The sequence below is a fragment of the Lathyrus oleraceus genome, chromosome 2 (assembly GCF_024323335.1).
Source record: "Lathyrus oleraceus cultivar Zhongwan6 chromosome 2, CAAS_Psat_ZW6_1.0, whole genome shotgun sequence".
In the NCBI taxonomy this organism is placed as follows: Eukaryota; Viridiplantae; Streptophyta; class Magnoliopsida; order Fabales; family Fabaceae; genus Lathyrus; species Lathyrus oleraceus.
In genome coordinates, this window is record NC_066580.1 from 110,761,509 (window position 1) to 110,781,709 (window position 20,201).

At 34.4% G+C, this 20,201-nt stretch overlaps 1 protein-coding gene across 1 annotated transcript; it reads left to right on the forward strand.

Moving 5' to 3' along the window:
* Window positions 1–846: 846 nt before the first annotated feature.
* Window positions 847–10,691, forward strand: LOC127118346 (uncharacterized). The gene is made up of 16 exons (XM_051048525.1): window positions 847–1,696; window positions 1,804–1,887; window positions 2,017–2,157; window positions 2,251–2,321; window positions 2,709–2,802; window positions 3,380–3,457; window positions 4,958–5,024; window positions 5,378–5,463; window positions 7,467–7,517; window positions 8,490–8,537; window positions 8,696–8,816; window positions 8,933–9,113; window positions 9,629–9,760; window positions 9,844–9,983; window positions 10,086–10,163; window positions 10,249–10,691. The coding sequence occupies exons 1-16, from the start codon at window positions 1,523–1,525 to the stop codon at window positions 10,386–10,388; spliced, it is 1,686 nt and encodes a 561-aa protein (XP_050904482.1). The 5' UTR covers window positions 847–1,522; the 3' UTR covers window positions 10,389–10,691.
* The last annotated feature ends 9,510 nt before the right edge of the window (window positions 10,692–20,201 follow it).

Genomic DNA, 20,201 nt, shown 5'->3' on the forward strand with positions numbered 1-20,201 from the left:
TGATGTTGTTGATCTTAATAATTATTAAATAATGGGTGACAATGAGGAGAGAAATGATGGAAGGTTTAATCCAATGGTTACGATATCATCCAAAGTTTCATATTCACAGCATATATGATGATTGATGAAGTGTTTGACATGGAACCTTTAAAATTGATTTTTTATTGTTGGTTCTTGGTTGTCTTTGTTTAGATTATGCCAGTTTATTTTCTTGATTTTTGTCCATATATGTCCTTAACTAGGTTGTGCTTGTTGATTTTTTAAACCAAATTGGTTATTTTGGGATTTGGCGTGTTTGTTGTAAGTTTATGTAGTTACGTTGTTTTATTTATGTTGAAGAATATGACATTTACATTAAGACTCTTTAAAGTTTTATTATGCATTAAAATTTGTCGGACTCTTTATTAATATATTTTTTTTTAAAATTATGTAGTAAATCAAATTGTAAAAAAAAATTGACGGGTTGGTCTACTTACCCTCCAACACGTTAGTAAACGGGGGAGACTTGACTTTTGAGCTCAGACACCTAAGTTGGTCCGCCCCGTCCCATCCCACTTTTTGACAGGCTTAAATGGGACGGACCGCCCACTTTGCCACCCCTATTGATGAATAATGTATGTGTCAAAGAACAAAATACTTTCTTCGAAAGGTCATATGAGGATATAAGAAGTTACCTGAAATCTTTATTCATTAGAGGAAAGATTGAAAACAGTGGAGTAAATAAGATTCTAGTTGACGGTGGAGCGGCTATTAATTTAATGTCACATTTCATGCTAAAGAGGATTGGTAAGCTTGATACTGACCTAAGGCCACATAACATGGTCTTGTCAAATTATGAAGGGAAGATTGGTTACACCCTAGGGTTTATTCAAGTTGACTTGACAGTTGAATCCGTTATTAATCCAACTTTGTTTATGGTTATAGCATCAAAAGCTAACTATAACCTACTTTTGGATCGTGAATGGATACACGACATAGGGGGAGTCGATTCTTCTAAAGAATTTTGATTTGGCGAGAGGACGAAATAGTGGAAAATATTGAGACTGACCAAAGTTATTTTATCGCGGAAGTTGACCATGTCACGTAACTTCGACATGAATTTAGCAAACATAGCACCTTGCAGCCCGGCTGATTTTGCATACTTGCCTTCAGACAAGGCATTTTATTCTCTCTATTTGTATCCAACCCATGACTTTTGATGGGATAGAGAGATCATGGGAGAGGAAGATGAAGTTGGAGGGGTGCCAGGACTCCAACCAACTGATAGACAGTTATTATGCCTGAATCCATCATTTTGCAATGAATGAAACAAAAGTGCATCTTAAGGGGGCTGACGTCAATTTAGAACCTGAACCACCTGATAAGTTACCGGTTGATGTAAGGCCAGAGGCTAATTTTCTTTGGCAATGCTGCCTAACCTATTTGAGCTAAGGTAAAACAGACATAGAACGCAATCGGCACCGACTACCTACCATCTTTTTCCGCTACTAACATCCAAACAGCGATAAACCCATCTCATGAAATGCCACCAAAACCTTTCAACTTTCCCGCCAAACGTACCGCAGCCATTTTCCTTCTAACCACAACTGCAGCCGCTGCATTTACTGCCAACTCCGACGAGTCCTCCCCTCTCGCCGCCGACAAAATCAGAGCTCAAATTCACGGCATCGCGCGCACCGCTCGTGCCGTCTCCACGGTATAAATCATTTCCATTTTCTTCCCGCATTGATGTTTCCCTCCTTTACCTCATTGCGCTGTCAAATTCGCTTCTTCCTCTTTCGATTTTCAATTTCAATTTTACAGGTTGCTTCCACTGTCGTTGACTACGAATTCTCGCTCCGCGGCCTCCCAAAGTACTCAGATCAGTATCGTAAAACGAGTTCACAGGTTTCTGCCTTCTCTTAAATCTATTTCACTGTTTCAATAGGTGGCGACAATTGCGAACGATTTCACTGTCGTTGAGATCGCGTTGGAATAGTTTTGATTTTACTCGATGTTGGTGTTTTTGGTGATTAGGTTCATCTACGTTCTGCGGAGAGGTTTCTCAAGTTATGCGAATCCAACAAAGGGTTTTATGTGAAAGCTGGGCAGTTCATTGCTTCCCAAAAAGTGCTTCCGAGAGAGTACTCTTCTACTTTGTCTTCGTTACAGGACCAGGTGTGGTGTGGCTCCCAATGTATCTATTCAATTGCAATTTTCTTATTGTTTTTAGTTTGTTATCTTGCTAATTGGAACATCTTGATGATTTAGGTTGCTCCTCTTCCTTTTAAAGTCATTGAGAAAGTGCTAAAGGATAATCTCGGACCTGACTTCTCTGAGAAGTAAGTTGCACTCACCATCTGAATAGTGATTTTATGAATCTTGTATCTTTCATTGTAATATTCTAAGAGCTTATTTGTGTATAGGCTTTATCTACAATTAGAAAAGGAATAAGAGTAAGCTTCTCAAAGGCTCATGATAAGCCATAACAATAACATGAAAACACCATATGAACAATGAACATATCATAAAGCTATTGTCATAAGGTAGTCTGAAATAAGCTCTTTCAAATGCCAATGAAGACTTAGTTTTAAATTTACTATTGAGCCACCACACCTCTTAAATCACCATGTTCACTTAGTCTTTTTCCTAGAAGTTAACAATTTCGACTTTGTCAAGTCTTATTTTTTACGTTACTATTTGTAGTTTTGTGAACTCCATTATCTCAGGTTTTTGTCCATTGATGAACGACCTATAGGCGCTGCATCTATTGCTCAAGTTCACCATGCTGTACTAAAAAGTGGTCAAGAAGTAGCAATCAAGGTTTGTGTACGAGTGTCTAGACTTTACAGAATTTCTGATGTCTATCGTTATGTCTTATTTCAAATGTTTTTATCCCTGTTCCTGTCTTCCTGATTAGTTTAGTAATATGGTTTATTTATTTTATCTTAAATAGAACCACATTAATGTGCACCACAATATCAAAATAAGAATAGCAGTTTGAGTCTAAACTTGGATATAAGAATAATGGATTGGTATAAATGAGTTACAGGGTTCAGCGAACTTACCAGTACTGACTTGTTATGGGTTGGGTTTGAATTATGATGATGTTATAGGCTTATAGCCATTCCTTCAGTTTGTGGAATTTATTATTTTTGATAATCACGATAACTAGAATATTTTTCTGTTTTGCCGATCATGTGGAATTCGGGTAGAGCATAGTATCACATGGACTGCAAAATGCTAAAAGAAATATACTTCTGTCATTATCAGGTAAGTTAACAGTAAGTCTTTCATTTCCTCCCATGTGATGCTTTTTCTGACACATACTTTAAATTGAGGTAAGCTATATTTGGAAAACCACTTTAACTGTAAAATCACTTTCTTCCCTGGAAACTAGGTGCAATATCCTTGGATAGAGCAGCAGATGCATTTTGATACAAGAACAATGTATTTCCTATCAAAAGTTATTGCATGGGTATGCTTTGACTCTTAACAACTCTTATTTTATGAAAGATATTAAAGAATTTATGTTTTGATTATTTATTGCACATAGAGCTTTATAAGCATTTTGAATGTTGGCCATCATGTAATATTATTTGTTGATAGAAAAAGGATGAGAGTAAAATGCACATGATTTAGGAACTAAAAGTAACTTGATTAATGTAACACAGTCTAAGCGCCAAATCATCTGTAAGATTAGTGTTCCAGAGACATTTAGTTTTTGGCAATGCACTGATTATAGGACTAATAAAAGAGTGTCTCTTGTGTAATTGGAAGTGATACAAAAGATTTCAAGTTGGGTGGTTGAAATGGAGAAAGACATTAGGTGTTTATATGATGCAAAGATACCACTCAAGTTGAAGGGAAAATTTTATTAGACTGCGGTAAGACCTGCAATTTTATACGAACAAAATGTTGGACGGTTAAGAATCATCACGAGACTAAAGTAAGTGTAGCAAAAATGAGGATGTTGTGGTAAGACTCGACATGATAAAATTAGAAACGAAAATATTAGAGAGTGTCGGGGTAGCGCCTATAGTATTGAAGATGGTGGAAAATAGACTTAGGTGGTTTGGGTATGTAGAGAGAAGATTTTGTAGATTCTGTAGTGAGAGAAGAGTAGACCAGATGGAGAGAAGACAAACAATTCGAGGAAGAGGAAGATCTAGAAAGACTTTAAGAGAAATTATTAAGAAAGAAAGACCTCGAGATTAATGATTTGGATAGAAGCATGGTCCTTAATAGAAATTATGGCGAGAGTTGATCCATGTAACCGACCCCACCTAGTGGGATAAAGCTTTGTTGTTGTTCTAAAGTAAAATGAATAAAGAATGGAGTCCTTGAGTTATGATTATTGTTTGTTATGACGATACAAAAGACTTAGCACCGACCTTTACTCATACTACTAGTACTCCCAGTTCTGATTAAATAGAGAAACAAATTATGATAATTAACTCAAACAAAGAGAGTATCTTCCTTGCCACACAACCTAACGCCCACCAAACTAGACAGTGCTCTTATTTGCACTTCATATGTGTCCCTATCAAGGCAACTTTGTAGATGATCTTCTGACGAAAGGGATGAACAACAGTTACTTTGAAATAGTTGTTTTTAAGCTGAGAATGATAGATATACATTCACTAGTTTGAGGGAGATGTTGTAAATAATTTATTTTACTATTGTTATTTTTAGCGTTATTAATAGTAATTCATGTTGGACCTTTAGTAAGGTGCATTAGGTTAGAATACTCTATATAAAGAGACTAGTGTTTGTATATTCAATATTGCAAAATATAATATTCATATTTAACAAAGTCTAATACAATATTTGTTTATTTTAAAATCAAGTGCAAGAATAAATTTAAATAACTGATTCAATATTTTATGTTAATTAATTAATTAAACTAATTCATAAAATTTTACATTCTTTTGTTTTTGCTGTTCTTTGGAATTAAAACTCTTTCCTTTGGCTGCAGCTATACCCTCAATACAGGTTTGAGTGGCTACCATTAACATTTGCCAAATCTGTCTCTTCAGAACTTGGTTAGTAACAAAGCTTCCTAATTATAGCTGACTGCTAATCCCTATCTGAAATGCATTCTATAGCTCCGCTATCACATTTTTCTGTGTGTTTCACATTAGTGCTTATTGTTTGATTAGCTGTGAATCTGCAACCGTATTTTCTCCTAGAAAATTGTTCTATTTATTCATGTTCCATCCATTTGTTATTCCTTAGTATTTAAATTTTTAAGTTTGAGTGCAATCAAAGAAAAGCAGTCTAAAATTAATTAACCAACTAAACATATTCAGTTTTTTTTTCCTTTTCTGTTTTGTTAAATATGATTTTAGCATTTAAAGTTAGAGATGAATGAACTAGTGAGCTGTGTTCCCCACAGATTTTGTTCAGGAGGCAAGGAATTCTGAGAGAGCTGCCAAAAATTTCAGAAACAACAAAATTGTCAGAATTCCTAATGTATTCTGGGTATGATAACTGAGTGCAATTTTATTTCTCCTATTGACTATCCCTATACTACCCCTGTTAGATTATGTTATTGGGCTTCTATTATAAATTTATAACAAGGCTAAAGGTAGTTTAGTCTTTTTATGCTTGACTATATATTCTCTTTATAATTGTTGTATTCACAAATTGTCATTCTAGTTGAAACTCTAGGTTCTTTCCTCTTCCCCTCTTTTTATATGAATCTCTATTAGGATTTTTCTGGGAAATTAATATGATCCTTTCAAATATTCAAATATATTATTTCTTTACCAAAATACCTCTAGTTATTTTGCATTAACAAATAAGTAAGCCATAAATACTATAAGAAACAATTGAAAAACAATATCAACTGTTGCCAAATTTAATAGGTTTATATATGTAATTGGTCCCTGCATATATATACCACTTTTTGGTTGTTTTTTTTTGCTTTTGGTCCTTGTTCTTTTGTTTTAATCCTTGCAAAAGCCAAGACAATGGACTCTGGCAACTCATTGTGTTTGATGGTTGATCGAACAGTTGATACAAATTACAATGATAACACCTTTTTCTTGTTCTTCTATGATACCATAAAATATAATTTTATAATAGTTAGTTATGCATGAAAAGAGTGCAAAAAAACTGTACCTCTGAGGCTTTGAGCATTTCCAACGGCCTCCAAGCCTTCCTTTTAGATTTGTAGCTTTAGACTAGAGGATAAGGAAAAGCAGGATCTGGCTTTGGCCATAAAGATTCTATTCTTTTAAATACGATTGCCTAACATTGATGTTGTCAAATATCAATAGCGGAAAATAAACGATATGAGAAATATCATATATTAAAAAAGAATTGGACATTAAACTGAAATTATTACCTCAAAAACAGGAGCACACCCGTTAAAGCAGTGTTGCTTACCCAACCCATGCATCGCAGTCTTAAGTTTACAAAAAGATTCACAGAGGTTATCATAAATGGTTTTAGTCCAATTAACCTTTTGAAGGCCTCCATGTTTTCTACCATTTGTCCAAGAAAAATAACAACAAAAAATATTAAGATAATTTTAGAACAGATGTCCATAGATGACGAGCAAAGCCAATCAAACTTCAAGCAACTTTTTTCTTATTTTCTGATTGAACTAATTTTTATATGCTCCCCGAATCCTAAGCTGCCGCGTGTATCGTCTTGGGGAATGATAGAAGAATTCCAAGCTGCCGTGTGTATCGTCTTGGGGAATGGTAGAAAACATGGAGGCCTTTGAAAAGGTTAATTGGGCTAAACCCATTTATGATAACCTCTGAATCTTTCCGTAAACATAAGACTGCGATGCATGAGTTTTTTTTTTTTTTAACATCTGATATTTCTCATATCGTTTATTTTCCGCTATTGATATTTGACAACATCAATGTTAGGCAATCGTATTTAGAAGAATAGAATCTTTACGGCCAAAAACAAATCCTGCTTTTCCTTATCCTCCAGTCCAAAGCTACAAATCTAAAAGGAAGGGTTGGAGGCTGTTGTAAATGCTCGAAGCCTCAGAGGTACAGTTTTTTTGCACTCTTTTCATGCATAACTAACTATTATAAAATCATGTTTTATGATATCATAGAAGAAAAAGATGTTATCAACTGTTGGATCAAACACAATGATTTGACGAAGTCCACTGTCTTGGCTTTTTCAGCAATCATAAATATTTTTTTTTGCTTTTGGTCCTTGTCCATGTAATATGTTAAGTATTTGATTTTAGTCTTGGACTAAAATCAAATATTTTACATAACAGAGTGATCAATTTCAATATACACTAATTTTGCAAGGACTTAAACAACAATAACCATAAGCAAAATAATTTTTCTTGGAAAGACCAAAACCAAACAAACTAAAAATTACAGGATTAAAACAGAAAGTGTTATATTTGCAAGTACCAATTACATATTTAAACCAATTTAATACTACTTTGTTTCTTAATATTTATTATACTACTTACCAACTTCACATTATACTGACGCATGCAGGAGTTGACAACAAGGCAAGTCCTAACAATGGAGTTTTATGCAGGACACAAGGTATGATGGACCTATAATGTCAATAGATGATTGTTTATGGAAAAGAATGTCATTATAGTAGTTCTAAGAAAGGACTTCTACTATATCTGCAGCCACTCTAATACCTCTAAATTTTGTATGGTAAATTGTTCAGTTTGAGGCACCAGGGTTATTTTGTCTTCCTTATGCTCTTGCCAATCCAATCTATTACCATATATACTTTAGACTGTCCCCATTTGGTTAGGCAACATATAAGCGAAAAAATTGTCATGATCCTAAGGTGAATCTTTTGTTCATCTTATGTGAAACATAAAGTTCTAATTCAGTTCTATCCAATTTTTGTATCATATTCTGTTGATGATCAAAGGGGAACTTTGGTGCAACAGTTGGAGTTGTTGCCATGTGAACAGGTCACTAGTTTGAGTCAATAATTTGTATAAGATGATATTACTAAAATGAATATTTAAAAGATAAATGACCAGAATGAACTTTAAGTAAAAGATAAAGGTACATAAGTATATTTTAGTCTTTATTTTATACGTGAAGATTGCAAAGACAATAAATGCTAAACGCAATTTAAAGAGAGTAATTATGCTATAACTATTTTCTAAGATGCATTGAACCAATTTCACTTCGTATACAAAAAGTGTACACTACTTGAAAAGTGGAACAGTAATGTGGCTCTATTTCCAACATTATATTTTATATATAATCATATTGTACACATATAGTACCTAGTGGGATAAGGCTTGGTTGTTGTTGTATATTGTACACATATTACCTAGTGTGTTTGCATGCATGTGTGTGTTCTGAAATATCGGAAGATTGACTCATTCTGATTGTAGTAGGTATTTTTTATTCTGGTGAGCAGAACCAAAACTCTATTGTTGAAGTCCTATAATATTCTGCTCAGATTGAGCAAACTTGTGCATTTCCCAGTAAATATATTACATTACGTTACATTCTATTAATAGGATGCTTACTAAATTTCAGATTGATGACTTGGATTTTCTGAGTGAGATTGGAGTTGATCCAGAAAAGGTTAACTTGTCACAGCTTTTGTGAACTCACGGAAACTGTATTTTTACGTTCTTTAGCAATTGGTTTATGATTAGTGAACTGTATTTTTCTCAGTTTGTCATACTCTTGTCGTGCTAACTACTAAACTGGTGGATTGGATTCTAAACCTGTTACTGAAGGTAGCAAAATCATTGATTGAGCTGTTCGCTGAAATGATATTTGTGCATGGTTACATACATGGTGATCCACATCCTGGTAATATATTAGTTTCTCCTGAAGGCCGTAATGGTTTTTCCCTGGGTACGTACTTGTTTATTTGAGATCAGTTTTTCTCTAATTGGACTCTGATTGAAACTTAGAAGTGCGGAAGAATTGAACTTTGACCCACCCCCGACCCCTTTGGAATCATTTTGCAGTTCTTCTAGATCATGCAGTTTACAGGGAATTGGATGAAGAATTTAGAAAAGACTTTTGTCAGTTATGGGAAGCTTTGGCTCTCAAGGACTCAAAGAAAACAATGTGGCTTGGCGAGCGATTTGGTGCTGGGAAGTATTCTCGATACTTGCCTATCATTTTCACCGGAACAACTATAGAAAGGTTCCTCCATAACCTATGGTTTATTGATTACATATAATGATTCTAGTTTACATTGAGGAAATTTCATTTTGGACATTAGTTCTTAATTGTGGTTTTCATGTGTTGGTGTATGACAATTCCAACTATATAGCACAAATTGGTTTTCAGAACCGGGTTGCATGGCCTGATTCTAGCCTTACCGTTATTCGCAATCTGCGAGCTCAGAATCGCTCAATTTGAAGCTCATCTGATACACATGTGATTCTTTGGAGCAGAATTCTTGAACATATTTGTTGTGGTACATGCTTAAATGTTTCACCTCTCTTTGATTCTCAGCCTATGATTTATTGCCGGAAACTCCTTGACAGATGCAGAAAGATGAAAAAAGCTGTTGTGTTGATGAGCTTGTTATGTTTTTGCTGTCTTTTGTTTCCATACTGTTCTTTTTGGAATGGGATCTAGTTCTCTTTTGTGAGCTTTGCTCATAATTTTTTTAGCTTACAAAATTATGATGCAACATTTTTCGTGAGTTGCAGCAAATATTCTTCTGGAATGTCAATCAAGGAAAAAGAGACTATGAAACACGAATTGAAATCTCTGATGTTTGAGGACCTATCTTTGTTCATGGAGTCTATGCCACCAGATTTTATTGCTATATTGCGTGTAGAGTAAGAAACAGTGTTCATGCTTGTTCTATTGGATGCTAAAATTTCTGTTACTTCATGTCCCTAACATACCTTCTTCATTCCAGTGCACTCCTAAGGTCTACCATTAGAAAGATGGATGTCTCACGGCTCATCAGATTGCTAACTTACACCAAATTTGCAGTATATGGACGTCTCCGTCTAAAATTTGATGGTGAATTGTGTAAAATGCCCGAAATGAATGTTTGTAAGTTACCTTGTAATTTCTTAAGTCTACATGAAAGATTGCCTTGATTGTCAAGGCCTTGCAGAATGAGTTTTGCATCTTATCTTCTTTTTGTGCTTCCAGATTTTGCTGTGAAAGCTGTTTTCTTAAATTTCATATCAACATTAAAATATTTTCACATCCTAACCAAGATCCTTATTGGTGAGAACTCTTTTTACTCATAATTTGATCTATAAATATCACCTCAAGGTTGAACTAACGATTGTCTTTTTTCTTCCTTTATCAGGGGCCATCGAAAGTACCCCTTGGCAACAAAAAGTGAAGAATGTACAGAATTACTTGTATCACAAGATTGGTAGTAGTGACTTATGGAGCATTCTAGTCCATTCTGTCTTTCTTCTTTTTTGTATGCGTCCAGCGTCCTAATGCTTTGTTCTGAACATTGAATTCTGTATAGCTTTGTTTTGAACATTGAATTCTGATGGTATACAAGCTCCATCCTGATTCCTGATGCAGCTTGCCAAAAAAAAAACAGGTTTCCATCTTTGGATGCATTCCAAAAGCAAGTTTATATTACCTTTAGAAGAACTCATTTTCTGTCAAATGTTACAAACCGGGTAAACTAAGTTATCGAATTAAAAAGTCAAACTGTCAAATGATACAAGTTACATATTTTGTATGCCAAAGTCACATTGAAGCTTCTAGCATTAAGTTTATAATTTAACTTTATAGTGTGCCTTATAAACAATTTATTCAGATTTATCTACTAGCATGCGCAATCATGAGTATTTAGAAGAGCTTAAAAATGATTTATAATATGTTTATCAATTATCTTCATCTTATTTCAATAAGCTCTTCCCAAAATAGACAAATAATTTAAACTAGATTTTTTCTGACTACTCACAATTGCTTATATTAAAGTATTTATATGATAAGTACTGATTTTTATTATATTTAGTCAAAGTTATTTATCTATATGTAATTCAATTTGAGAGTGATTCTATTATGTCATCCCTTTTTAAGTTTTTATTTTGGTGAAGGCCTACATAGCAATTGAAATTGTTATATTACAATATGACTTTCATTGACGGCACTTAAACTTTGACCGTTTGTTTAAGAGGTTGCTTAATCCACCCAACCCTTACGAAATTTTAAAATGTCATTCACACTATTTATTTGGAGTTTGCCTATTCGGACGGACGCGCCTATTAAACAACAAAATAGTTTGACTAGATATCATTCTTCCTTAAATTAATTCAGATTTTAATATCTAAATATACCTATTTAAAAATTCGAATATCAATCTTCGGATAAATCCAACACATTGTCTACATGGGTGTGTTTCAAAAAAAATAATGAGCCGTGTTTTAAAGGAAACAGTGAGTCTGGATATCAAACTCCGGACCATTTCTGAACAAATTTTAACTCATTAAACTGTATTTATTTCACAACTCAATGATAAATCTGAACTTTAAAATTCGGATTAACCCTCAAGACACTAAATTACACCCATAGACAGTAAATTCCTTAGAAATTTTATATTTTTTAAAATAAATTTTATATTTTAAATCATTTATACAAAATATACATAAATGTTATTCAATTAAATCACACACATTTGTCATTTAATTAAAATACCAAATATTAATCAAAATGACGGTAAGATGTTACCACCATACATCATTTGTTATCCAATAAATCATACATCATTTGTTCACAAAATACAAACCATAATATAAATTATCAAAATATTATTATCAAAATACAAAGTAAAAGTCAAATACTACGTATATCTGACCCCATGTTTCTTCTCTGTCTCCCGTATTGCAAGACATGTCGTGCCTCAGCTATCATGGCCTGTACAATGGCCATATGAGGAGTCCATTCCTCAATCTTTCCTCTTTCTATGGTCTCTCTCTCTCTCTCTCTTAATAGCCACAATACGTTGGCAGATCGACAAAACATCAATGACATAGTCCGCCTTAGCTTAATCCTCTTCTAATATCTTCCGATGATCTAGCCCAGGTGGATCTCCTTATACATTTGGTGTCATGTAAAGATGTAACTCTATATAAATTCATTGGGTATAGCCGTATACTGTACTCCATGGCTGAGGACCTGACATAATACATACATCCTCTAGCACCAGATGAGTATAAAACTCCTCAAATATCTCATCTACATTATCATCAAAAAGTTCAAATCTTATAACACATATGTTTAAAAGAATAATCACATATTTATGTTACTTCTCCATCCCATACGTGCATATCCGTTTTAACAACATGAACTTCTAGGTCTTCTGAGGCTTCTAGGGGGCAGTAGTGGACACATGTCTCCTGGAAGACGATGTCGGGGACACGTGAACCCGAGAAGACGATACTTTTGCATCAAATGAAGAGGCACCAACTGTTGGTTGCGAGAAAAAAAAACCATCTTCTAGACATCACCCATTTGTTTTTTTAGTCTCTCCATTGAATCTGTTACTAACATGTCATGTGGAACCATATCTTCTCCTTTCAAGTTCAATTTTTTCATCATGGACACGAGCCTTTGATTAACGACAACCTCTCAATCTAAACACTCAATTCACCCTGATTCTTTCTTCGAATTTAGATTTCACAAACAAAGGTTTGAGGCGAATCTTCATTTTTTCGGTTAGTAGGTAAAAATACAAAGATTGACATATAGGTTTGCAAGTGGTCCTTGGGATATAATCATGTTTGGTCCTTGTTCTTTCTCAAAGCACTCTCTAAGAGAGCCAAATCCAAAGATATTAGCATATTCTATAGGTAATACTAAAATCATACCATATATATTCAATATCATCGTCATCAAATTCAAATTCAAACTTATTGGCAATCATATTATCCTTATTAGAACCATGATCACAATCCACCAACTTTTCACCAATGTGTTTGGTTATGGTTCCTACCTCATTTCCCCTTATAATGGGATACATGATTTTCATGTCACCTTGTTGTTTGATTTCCACTTTCAATAGTTTGTTGTAATTATTATTATTTCAATACATTTTTTTTGTTTTGTTTTTTGTGTCATTTTCAATTGTGTCTTTGTTATTGCTTCACCTTTACATCTTGGGCGAGCGAACAAATGTGGTCTAGATCCAAACCATCTAGTTGGTAATCTACATTATTGTTTTGAGAAAAGAGATTTGATTTCTAGTTTTGAAAAAATGATTCTAACTACTTCCCTCATACATTGGGTTTGTAGTAATATTTGTAGCTTGAGGATTTACCATAGGTAAGCTACATTTCTTGAACCATTGACCAATAGGAATTCAATAAGGAATAATATAAGTTTTTCTTGCATTGGAAGGTACTTATGTTGGATTTGATGGAAAGACTTATGCATTTCTTTGAAATCAACATCTTGAAGTGCAAGTCCTTTATCTTTTGTTGTTTCCTTTTTTCTTTGTTCTTTGAATGCATCGTTCTTTTTAGCCATTTTGAATACCTTGGTTTTGAATATGTGACTCCGTACATAAGTGAGATTGAACTGTGGAGGTTTGAAAATATTTGATTTAAATCGAAATCATTTTCAAAACCATTTTAAAAATATTTTATCAAAAACGTTTCAATATGCAGCAAAAATGAGAAGTAAAGACATTAAGTGGAAAATAAAAAAGATAAGGGAATAGAGAACGCCACAATTTTTTTATAGAGGTTCATAATGAAGTGCCCTACTCCTACTCCCAAGAACTGATCTTAAGAGTATCCACTATTGCTCAAGAGCTTTTAGAAGGTTAAGCCATTGAATAATCTTATACAATTAAATGAAGTTTCATGCTAACTTCTAACCAAACAATGAACTGAGGCTTGAAGCGGTTAGTCTCTAAACAAAACAACGAACATAGTTTCGAGTCGTTAGTCTCTAATCCAAACATAGATTTTGCTCACTGATCTTGAACCAAGACAGAGTTTTGAGTTGACTATCCTTCAAACCGAACCAAGGTTTTACATGGACTGACCACATACCAGACATAGATTTTTGCTGAGATGATCTCGAACCTACTGAGTTTTTAACCAGACTGAACTCAGAAATTGAGTGAGATTTTATATCAGGATGATCTCGAACCGATAGAGTTTTTGATCGGACTGAGCTCAAGAGTTGTTGTGAAATTTTTTCATTGATTATTATTCACGAACCCAAAAGAGAGATTTTCTTCAATGGCGGAGCTCACAAACCAAATAGGGACTTACTATAATCCCCAAAGACAAACAAAGAGCTTTTACAATAGTTTAGCTCCCAACCAAAATAATAACTTCCATGGGATGAATGATTTACTCAAGAGAAAAAATACTCTTGGTAAATTTACAACTAATCCCCCATATAGAAAAAAAATTCTTCACTAGCCTCAAGAATTCTCTCAAAGCATTATGACTAAAATATGTAAGAAAAGTAGAAATGATTTAGAGAGATTATGAGGGAAATCAAAAGTGAGATTTTTCACGTTTTCGGGAAGATTTAAAATATAGAGAATATCTCTATTTATAGGTCAAGAAATGGTGTAAATTTGAAAAAAAATCCATAATTCATTGACCTAATCAATTAGCTAATCTATTAGGCCGTACAAATAATCAATTATTGTTGCCCAAATTGAAAGGTTTGAATAGAGAGTCGTTACCAATCATTAAAAGACTATTATAATCCATTATAAAATTAATTATGCATCATCTAATCAATTAGGATATAAATATAATCGATTAGACAACTTAAAAAACCTTTCATAATCAAGTCGACATTCTCCTAATTGTAAGACCCCAATTTTGTCCCTGAGATCCCTCATGGCATCATATCATATCATTTCATTGCCTCAAGGATCATTAGACACCTTGCTTCCTTCCCTGTGGGTGGGTTATCTTTTTAAGTGGTTCTTGATCACCAAGCATTCTTTGCATTTATATGTCATTGCTTTTCTTTTAATCACTAACCAAAAGTACAAAAATATGTCATCTAACCTTTGTCTTGCAGCTGAAGCATTTATAGGTCATCTGAAGACCCAGAAAGTCAATTGCAAAGTCAACTGTGGATTTGGAGGTGGGAGATGATTAGAAATACTTCATTCATGTTCAAAAAAGTCTCATTTTGACATCTCAAACACTCACATTGAAGAATTTGAAGTCAAGTCAAAAATTTCCCAAAATGGAAAGTGACCTAATATTTTCAAAAATGGAAGGGTTTTGGACCAACTTCAACTCAATCTTACATCATCAAAAAAGCTTCAAATGAAATTTTATTGAGCATGAAAGTTGTAGATATTTCTCTCCCATTTCCAAAAAGTCCAAGATCATGAGAATCTTATGAATGGTTGAGGAGATATGATCAAATCATCATCAAGTGTGCAAGGCCAAAATGTGCCATGTATTGATACATACGTGCTATGTATCGATCCATGCAGGGCAAAAAGTGCTACGTATCGATCCATACGAGTTATGTATCGATCCATGCAAGGAAAAATGTGCTATGTATTGATACATACGAATTTCGTATCGATCCATAATTCTGTTTTGATCATGTATTGGCTACTGTTCACGTGTGCATGCTTCACACACCCTCCAATTTGTCATTTTTTTGCCATGCACCTTGTTTTCACTTAATTTCAACTTAACTAAGCATGATTAATTTGGATTAAGGGTGGATTAGTATAGCATATAAATACCATAATCATAACAAAATTGAAGATCTTAATCACTTTTCACATTTTCTAGATCAAAATTCTCTCTCACTTCAAATTTTTTCTCTCATTCATAATTCCATTTTCTTCCAAATAACAGTGTATTTTAACTTCACATTCTTGTTCCTGAGCTTGAATATAGTGTAGATCAATTGCTGTTTTGTTGAATTCGTGCAAGAATAGTGCAGTTCAAGTTCATAAAGATGACAATGGAGTTTCTGTTTTGAGCGAGATCTAGAGCCATTCAAGCTTCAATTGCTTCATCAAACTTCATTTCAAGTATTGTGGAGTAGATTTGAACACTTCAAAGCTGTGGATCGTGGCATTTCAACGGTTCTGCTCTTCAAGAGGTCATAATTCGCATCTCTTAATTTTGAAATCCATTGCTATATTATTGTAGATCTTGTTGTCCTGATGAATCTGGTGAAAGAATCATGAAATTTGATGCACTATTGACTGAGTTAGGATAGATTCAAGTTTCATGCATGAAATTTCCATTGCTCGATTCTCCTTGATTTTGTTGATTCATGCTTAGCTATTGTTCGATCTATCATCTACATGAAAAATGCAACATAATGATGTATGAGTTTTGATTTTCTGGAGAAATTTTTTCTGGACGTGTATGAACTCTGTTACTGTTCATCTTCTTCCTCATGAAGAAGATGAAGTTCATGATACAGCCATGGTTTCTGGCTTTTGGCAACGTTTTCCTGGTTCTGCTATGCGTGTCCTAGGGTTTCAATACTACTGGTCCATGTGTTTGCATTGTTGGCATTTCCTTTGGCTTAGATTGTGTTGACCGTGCCAATTGTGCGCTTGACTGATGACTGTACAGTCCAGTCATTAATAAAACGTTGCGTTTCATTGTGTATGGCGCGCCACATTTCAAATTCACACTGACTTCGATTCCTGGCTGGCTCAATTATTTCAAATGCTTCATGATTTTTGCCTTTCCCTCCTTATTTTCACATGCCATGCTTATTTTCCTTTTTTTATTTTTTCTTCAACTTAGAAAAATCATAATAAATTGAAAAATCATCCAATTTCATCCCAATTTTTTGCACAATGCTCCTCTGTTTGTCTACTATTTTATCATCATAATTTCCAAAGTTGTGCTTGGCTGGATATTATTTTGTGCTAGGATGTTTGAGTACATATGCTTGTTTGACCTTGCCTTGCTTATCCTATCATGAAATGCTTGTTTCTTATCCAATGAATGTGATATTTTGCATGATGAAACTAGACACATTGCTGGACATTTTGGTTTTGGTTTGGTATTTTTCCTATGCATCATCTCTGTTTTATGCTTGTGCTAAGTTGGTGTGACAATTTGTGTCACACCTTTGCTTGTCTAATTTGTACCATGTGATTTCCATGCCAAATGATATCCAATGCTTCTGATTTTTTGTATGTTGATCATGTTAGATGTCTTGAATGTGCATGAATGTTTCCAGAATTATTTGAATCATTTCTGTTTTGATTTGAATTTTTCATTCATGTTGATCACATATGAGCTTTAAAATTTCCTTGAACTTCACTTGATCATGAAATGCATTTGGTGATTGATTTTGATATGAGACCTTTTGGAATGTGTCAAGATGTGGTTTAAGTTGATTCATGTTAAATTTCAGCTCCTGTTTTGAATTTTTTCTCCATATTTGACCCTAGGCTTTGACCTAGTGGTTTGTTGCTTATGTTTGAGCTTTGATTTCAGGTTGAACATCCAAGTTGCATAATTGATGATGCTCCATAATTTGAGTATTGTTGTTTGCTTTTGATTACTAACATTGTGTGTTTTGTAGGTTGATGCTCACTCATTTGTGTTTGCCTTTGGCTTGCACCTTTTGTACATTGAGATCATCTGTTGCTTATTGACTGTGGTCTGATTGTCTGAGTTTTATACTGATTTGCTTAGTTGTTTCCACAGGTACCTAAGTTGCTTTAAGTTCATTTGAACTTTGCTTTTGCTTGGTTGCTTAACCACTTAGGTATGATCTCTCATCTTCATGTAGTCTGGAAGACCTACTGTTACTGGTAGGCACCTGTCTGAAGTCCTCCTTAAGAGGCAATGCTTGTGATTGTTTAATTTTTGTGCCAAGCAGGAAAAGTCCTCTTATGAGGCAATTGGCAGATAAAAGAGATGTGTAATCCATCTCCTGCTACTCAGTGTGTCATTCACCTTGCTCACACCATGTGTTGATGCATAGTGAATAATGACCCAAGATCTTATAGAGTCCATTTGTGGAGAAGAGTTCCAACTTTCTGAACTCCCACACTTTCCATTAATCAAAGCTCTCCTTGACCAGGGATAAGAGCTATGAGGCACACCCCTCATCTCCTTTTCATCTGCTTCACCCTAACTCTCAATGTTAGGGTTAAGAGCTCAAAATACCCCATTCCAGTTGGCTGTAAAGCTTAACCTTGCTTGAGCCTAATTGATTGTATATAGTGTGTGCTAATTGACTTGTGTGTTTGCTTACTTGATTCATCTGTGCATATTTGCTTGAGTGTGCCTCTGTGCATGTATCTTTATCCGGTATCCATTTTGTTTTGTGAGACTAGTATAAGTCCATTTATTGGCATCTGGTATCATTGTTTTCTTTGCTTTAGGAGATTGGTATAAGTCCATTGATTGGCATCCGGTATCCATTTTGTTTTGTGAGACTAGTATAAGTCCATCGATTGGCCTCTGGTATCATTGTTTCTTTTTGTTTTGGGAGATTGGTATAAGTCCATTGATTGGCATCCGGTATCCACTTTTGTTTTGTGAGATTGGAATAAGTCCATTGATTGGCATCCGGTATCCATTTGCTTTGTTCATCTGTTATTTGCATTGTTGTCTATTCCAAAGGAATCACTTGAATCATCTACATATGATCTCAAGAGGTGAACATCTAAGAAGTTTTAAATCCCTTAACCTTCACCCTTTTTGTTTCTAAACCTCCATTTGCATGTTAACCCAAAATTTGAAAATTTGTGCAAACATTTTCATCTGTTTTCAAATTAGAAACCTAGGCCTTAGGCCTTTGATTTTTCAAACTTCATTTTCATAATACTTCTTTTGAATCGAATTCTAATCATGCTTTGACCATCTTTTGTGAATAATTCTAATTGATTAATTTCACTCATTCAATTGCTTTTGTGGCCCAAATCCACTTCTTAATCAAGTTTTCATACATTAGCCATAGATCTCAATTATCTTAGTGGTTGATGTTAATCTCGCCTTTTGTCCTTAGTGATCGAACTGTAAGACTTCCATACTGAAAACAGGGTTAACCCCTCTAGTATGTCGAAGCTATTCTCACATGGTGGACTTGTTGTTGATATAGGTTGAGTTTTCTCCCGTGGATAACGAAAGACCTTAGGGCTTTTGTTTTAAAATCAATTCACTTACTTTTGGAAATCTTTTAGCCGAACTACGGCGTTTTGATCCTTACCTTCCATGGAAAGGTACGTAGGCAACGGGTTCATCCGTTCAAACACAAAAATAATAAAAATTGTATATTCTTTTCTCATCCCTTCCATCCATGTTTGCACAATAAATATTTCATAAACAAATAACATTTCGTACAACAAGTTGTGAAAAGGGCTCCCTAGGAGTACCTAGGACGTTTTGGGTGCCTAACGCCTTCCCATTGCGTAATTAACCCCTTACCCAGATCTCTGATCTTTTCATTAGTTTTCTATGTGTAAAACTTCTTAGACTTTTGTTCGCTTTTTAGCCATTCCTTTGGATAAATAAAAGTGCGGTGGCGACTCTATCTTTGTATGCTTTGCTTTTGATTTAGTCAATAAATCATAAAGTGACGAATACAACGCTACACTAATCAACTAGATAAACTCCAAAAACATTTTTTGGTTGTTTTAATTAAAAAGTGAGAGGCTTCTCAATGCTTTAAGTGTGTGTGTGTGTGTGCGTGCGTGCGTGCACACATGCGTATGTGTGTATGTCTCTGTGTGTGTGTGTGTGTCTATGTGTATGTGTGTGTGTGTGTGATTTAGCCATAACACTTCAAGAAATCCCCTTGTATCTTTATAATACACTGATCACTTAGACCAACATAATAAGTCCTCTCTTTCACACTCTGAAGCTTCAATTCTTGGCATCATCTTTATCAGACAAGAATATTGAGTCTTCTTGATGAGGCTTGATATGATTATATATTAGTTTCCATCATCTGAGATGTTGAAAGTTTAAATCACCAGTGACTTTAAACAAACGCCTTTGGCTTGATTCAGAAGGATAGCTTGATCTTGATCAACTACCATGTTCATCTTTGATCGCTCGAGCTAATTTTGATTGATTTCAATTACACTTTGAGTATTTGTTGTACAAGTGTCTTCAAGCACAAGAGTCGTGTATGTGTGTGTGTGTGTGTGGGGGGGGGGGGGGGGGGGGGGGGGATGAATTGTGGTATTTAAAATTCATGATTAATTTTAGAGTTTTATTACTTAACGCAAAATGTTGTTAGTGTTTTTAAGATTAGAGTAAATTTAGCACGTAATGTAAAGTAGTAAAATAAGTAGAAGAAATTAAAGAG

Bases quoted from the DNA above. Each gene is read 5' to 3' on its own strand.
- LOC127118346 (XM_051048525.1), top strand. From the start codon at position 1,523: ATGCCACCAAAACCTTTCAACTTTCCCGCCAAACGTACCGCAGCCATT. The intron at 1,888-2,016 runs GTTTCTGCCTTC...TTTGGTGATTAG, and splicing joins ATCGTAAAACGAGTTCACAG to GTTCATCTACGTTCTGCGGA. The intron at 5,025-5,377 runs GTTAGTAACAAA...TGTTCCCCACAG, and splicing joins ATCTGTCTCTTCAGAACTTG to ATTTTGTTCAGGAGGCAAGG.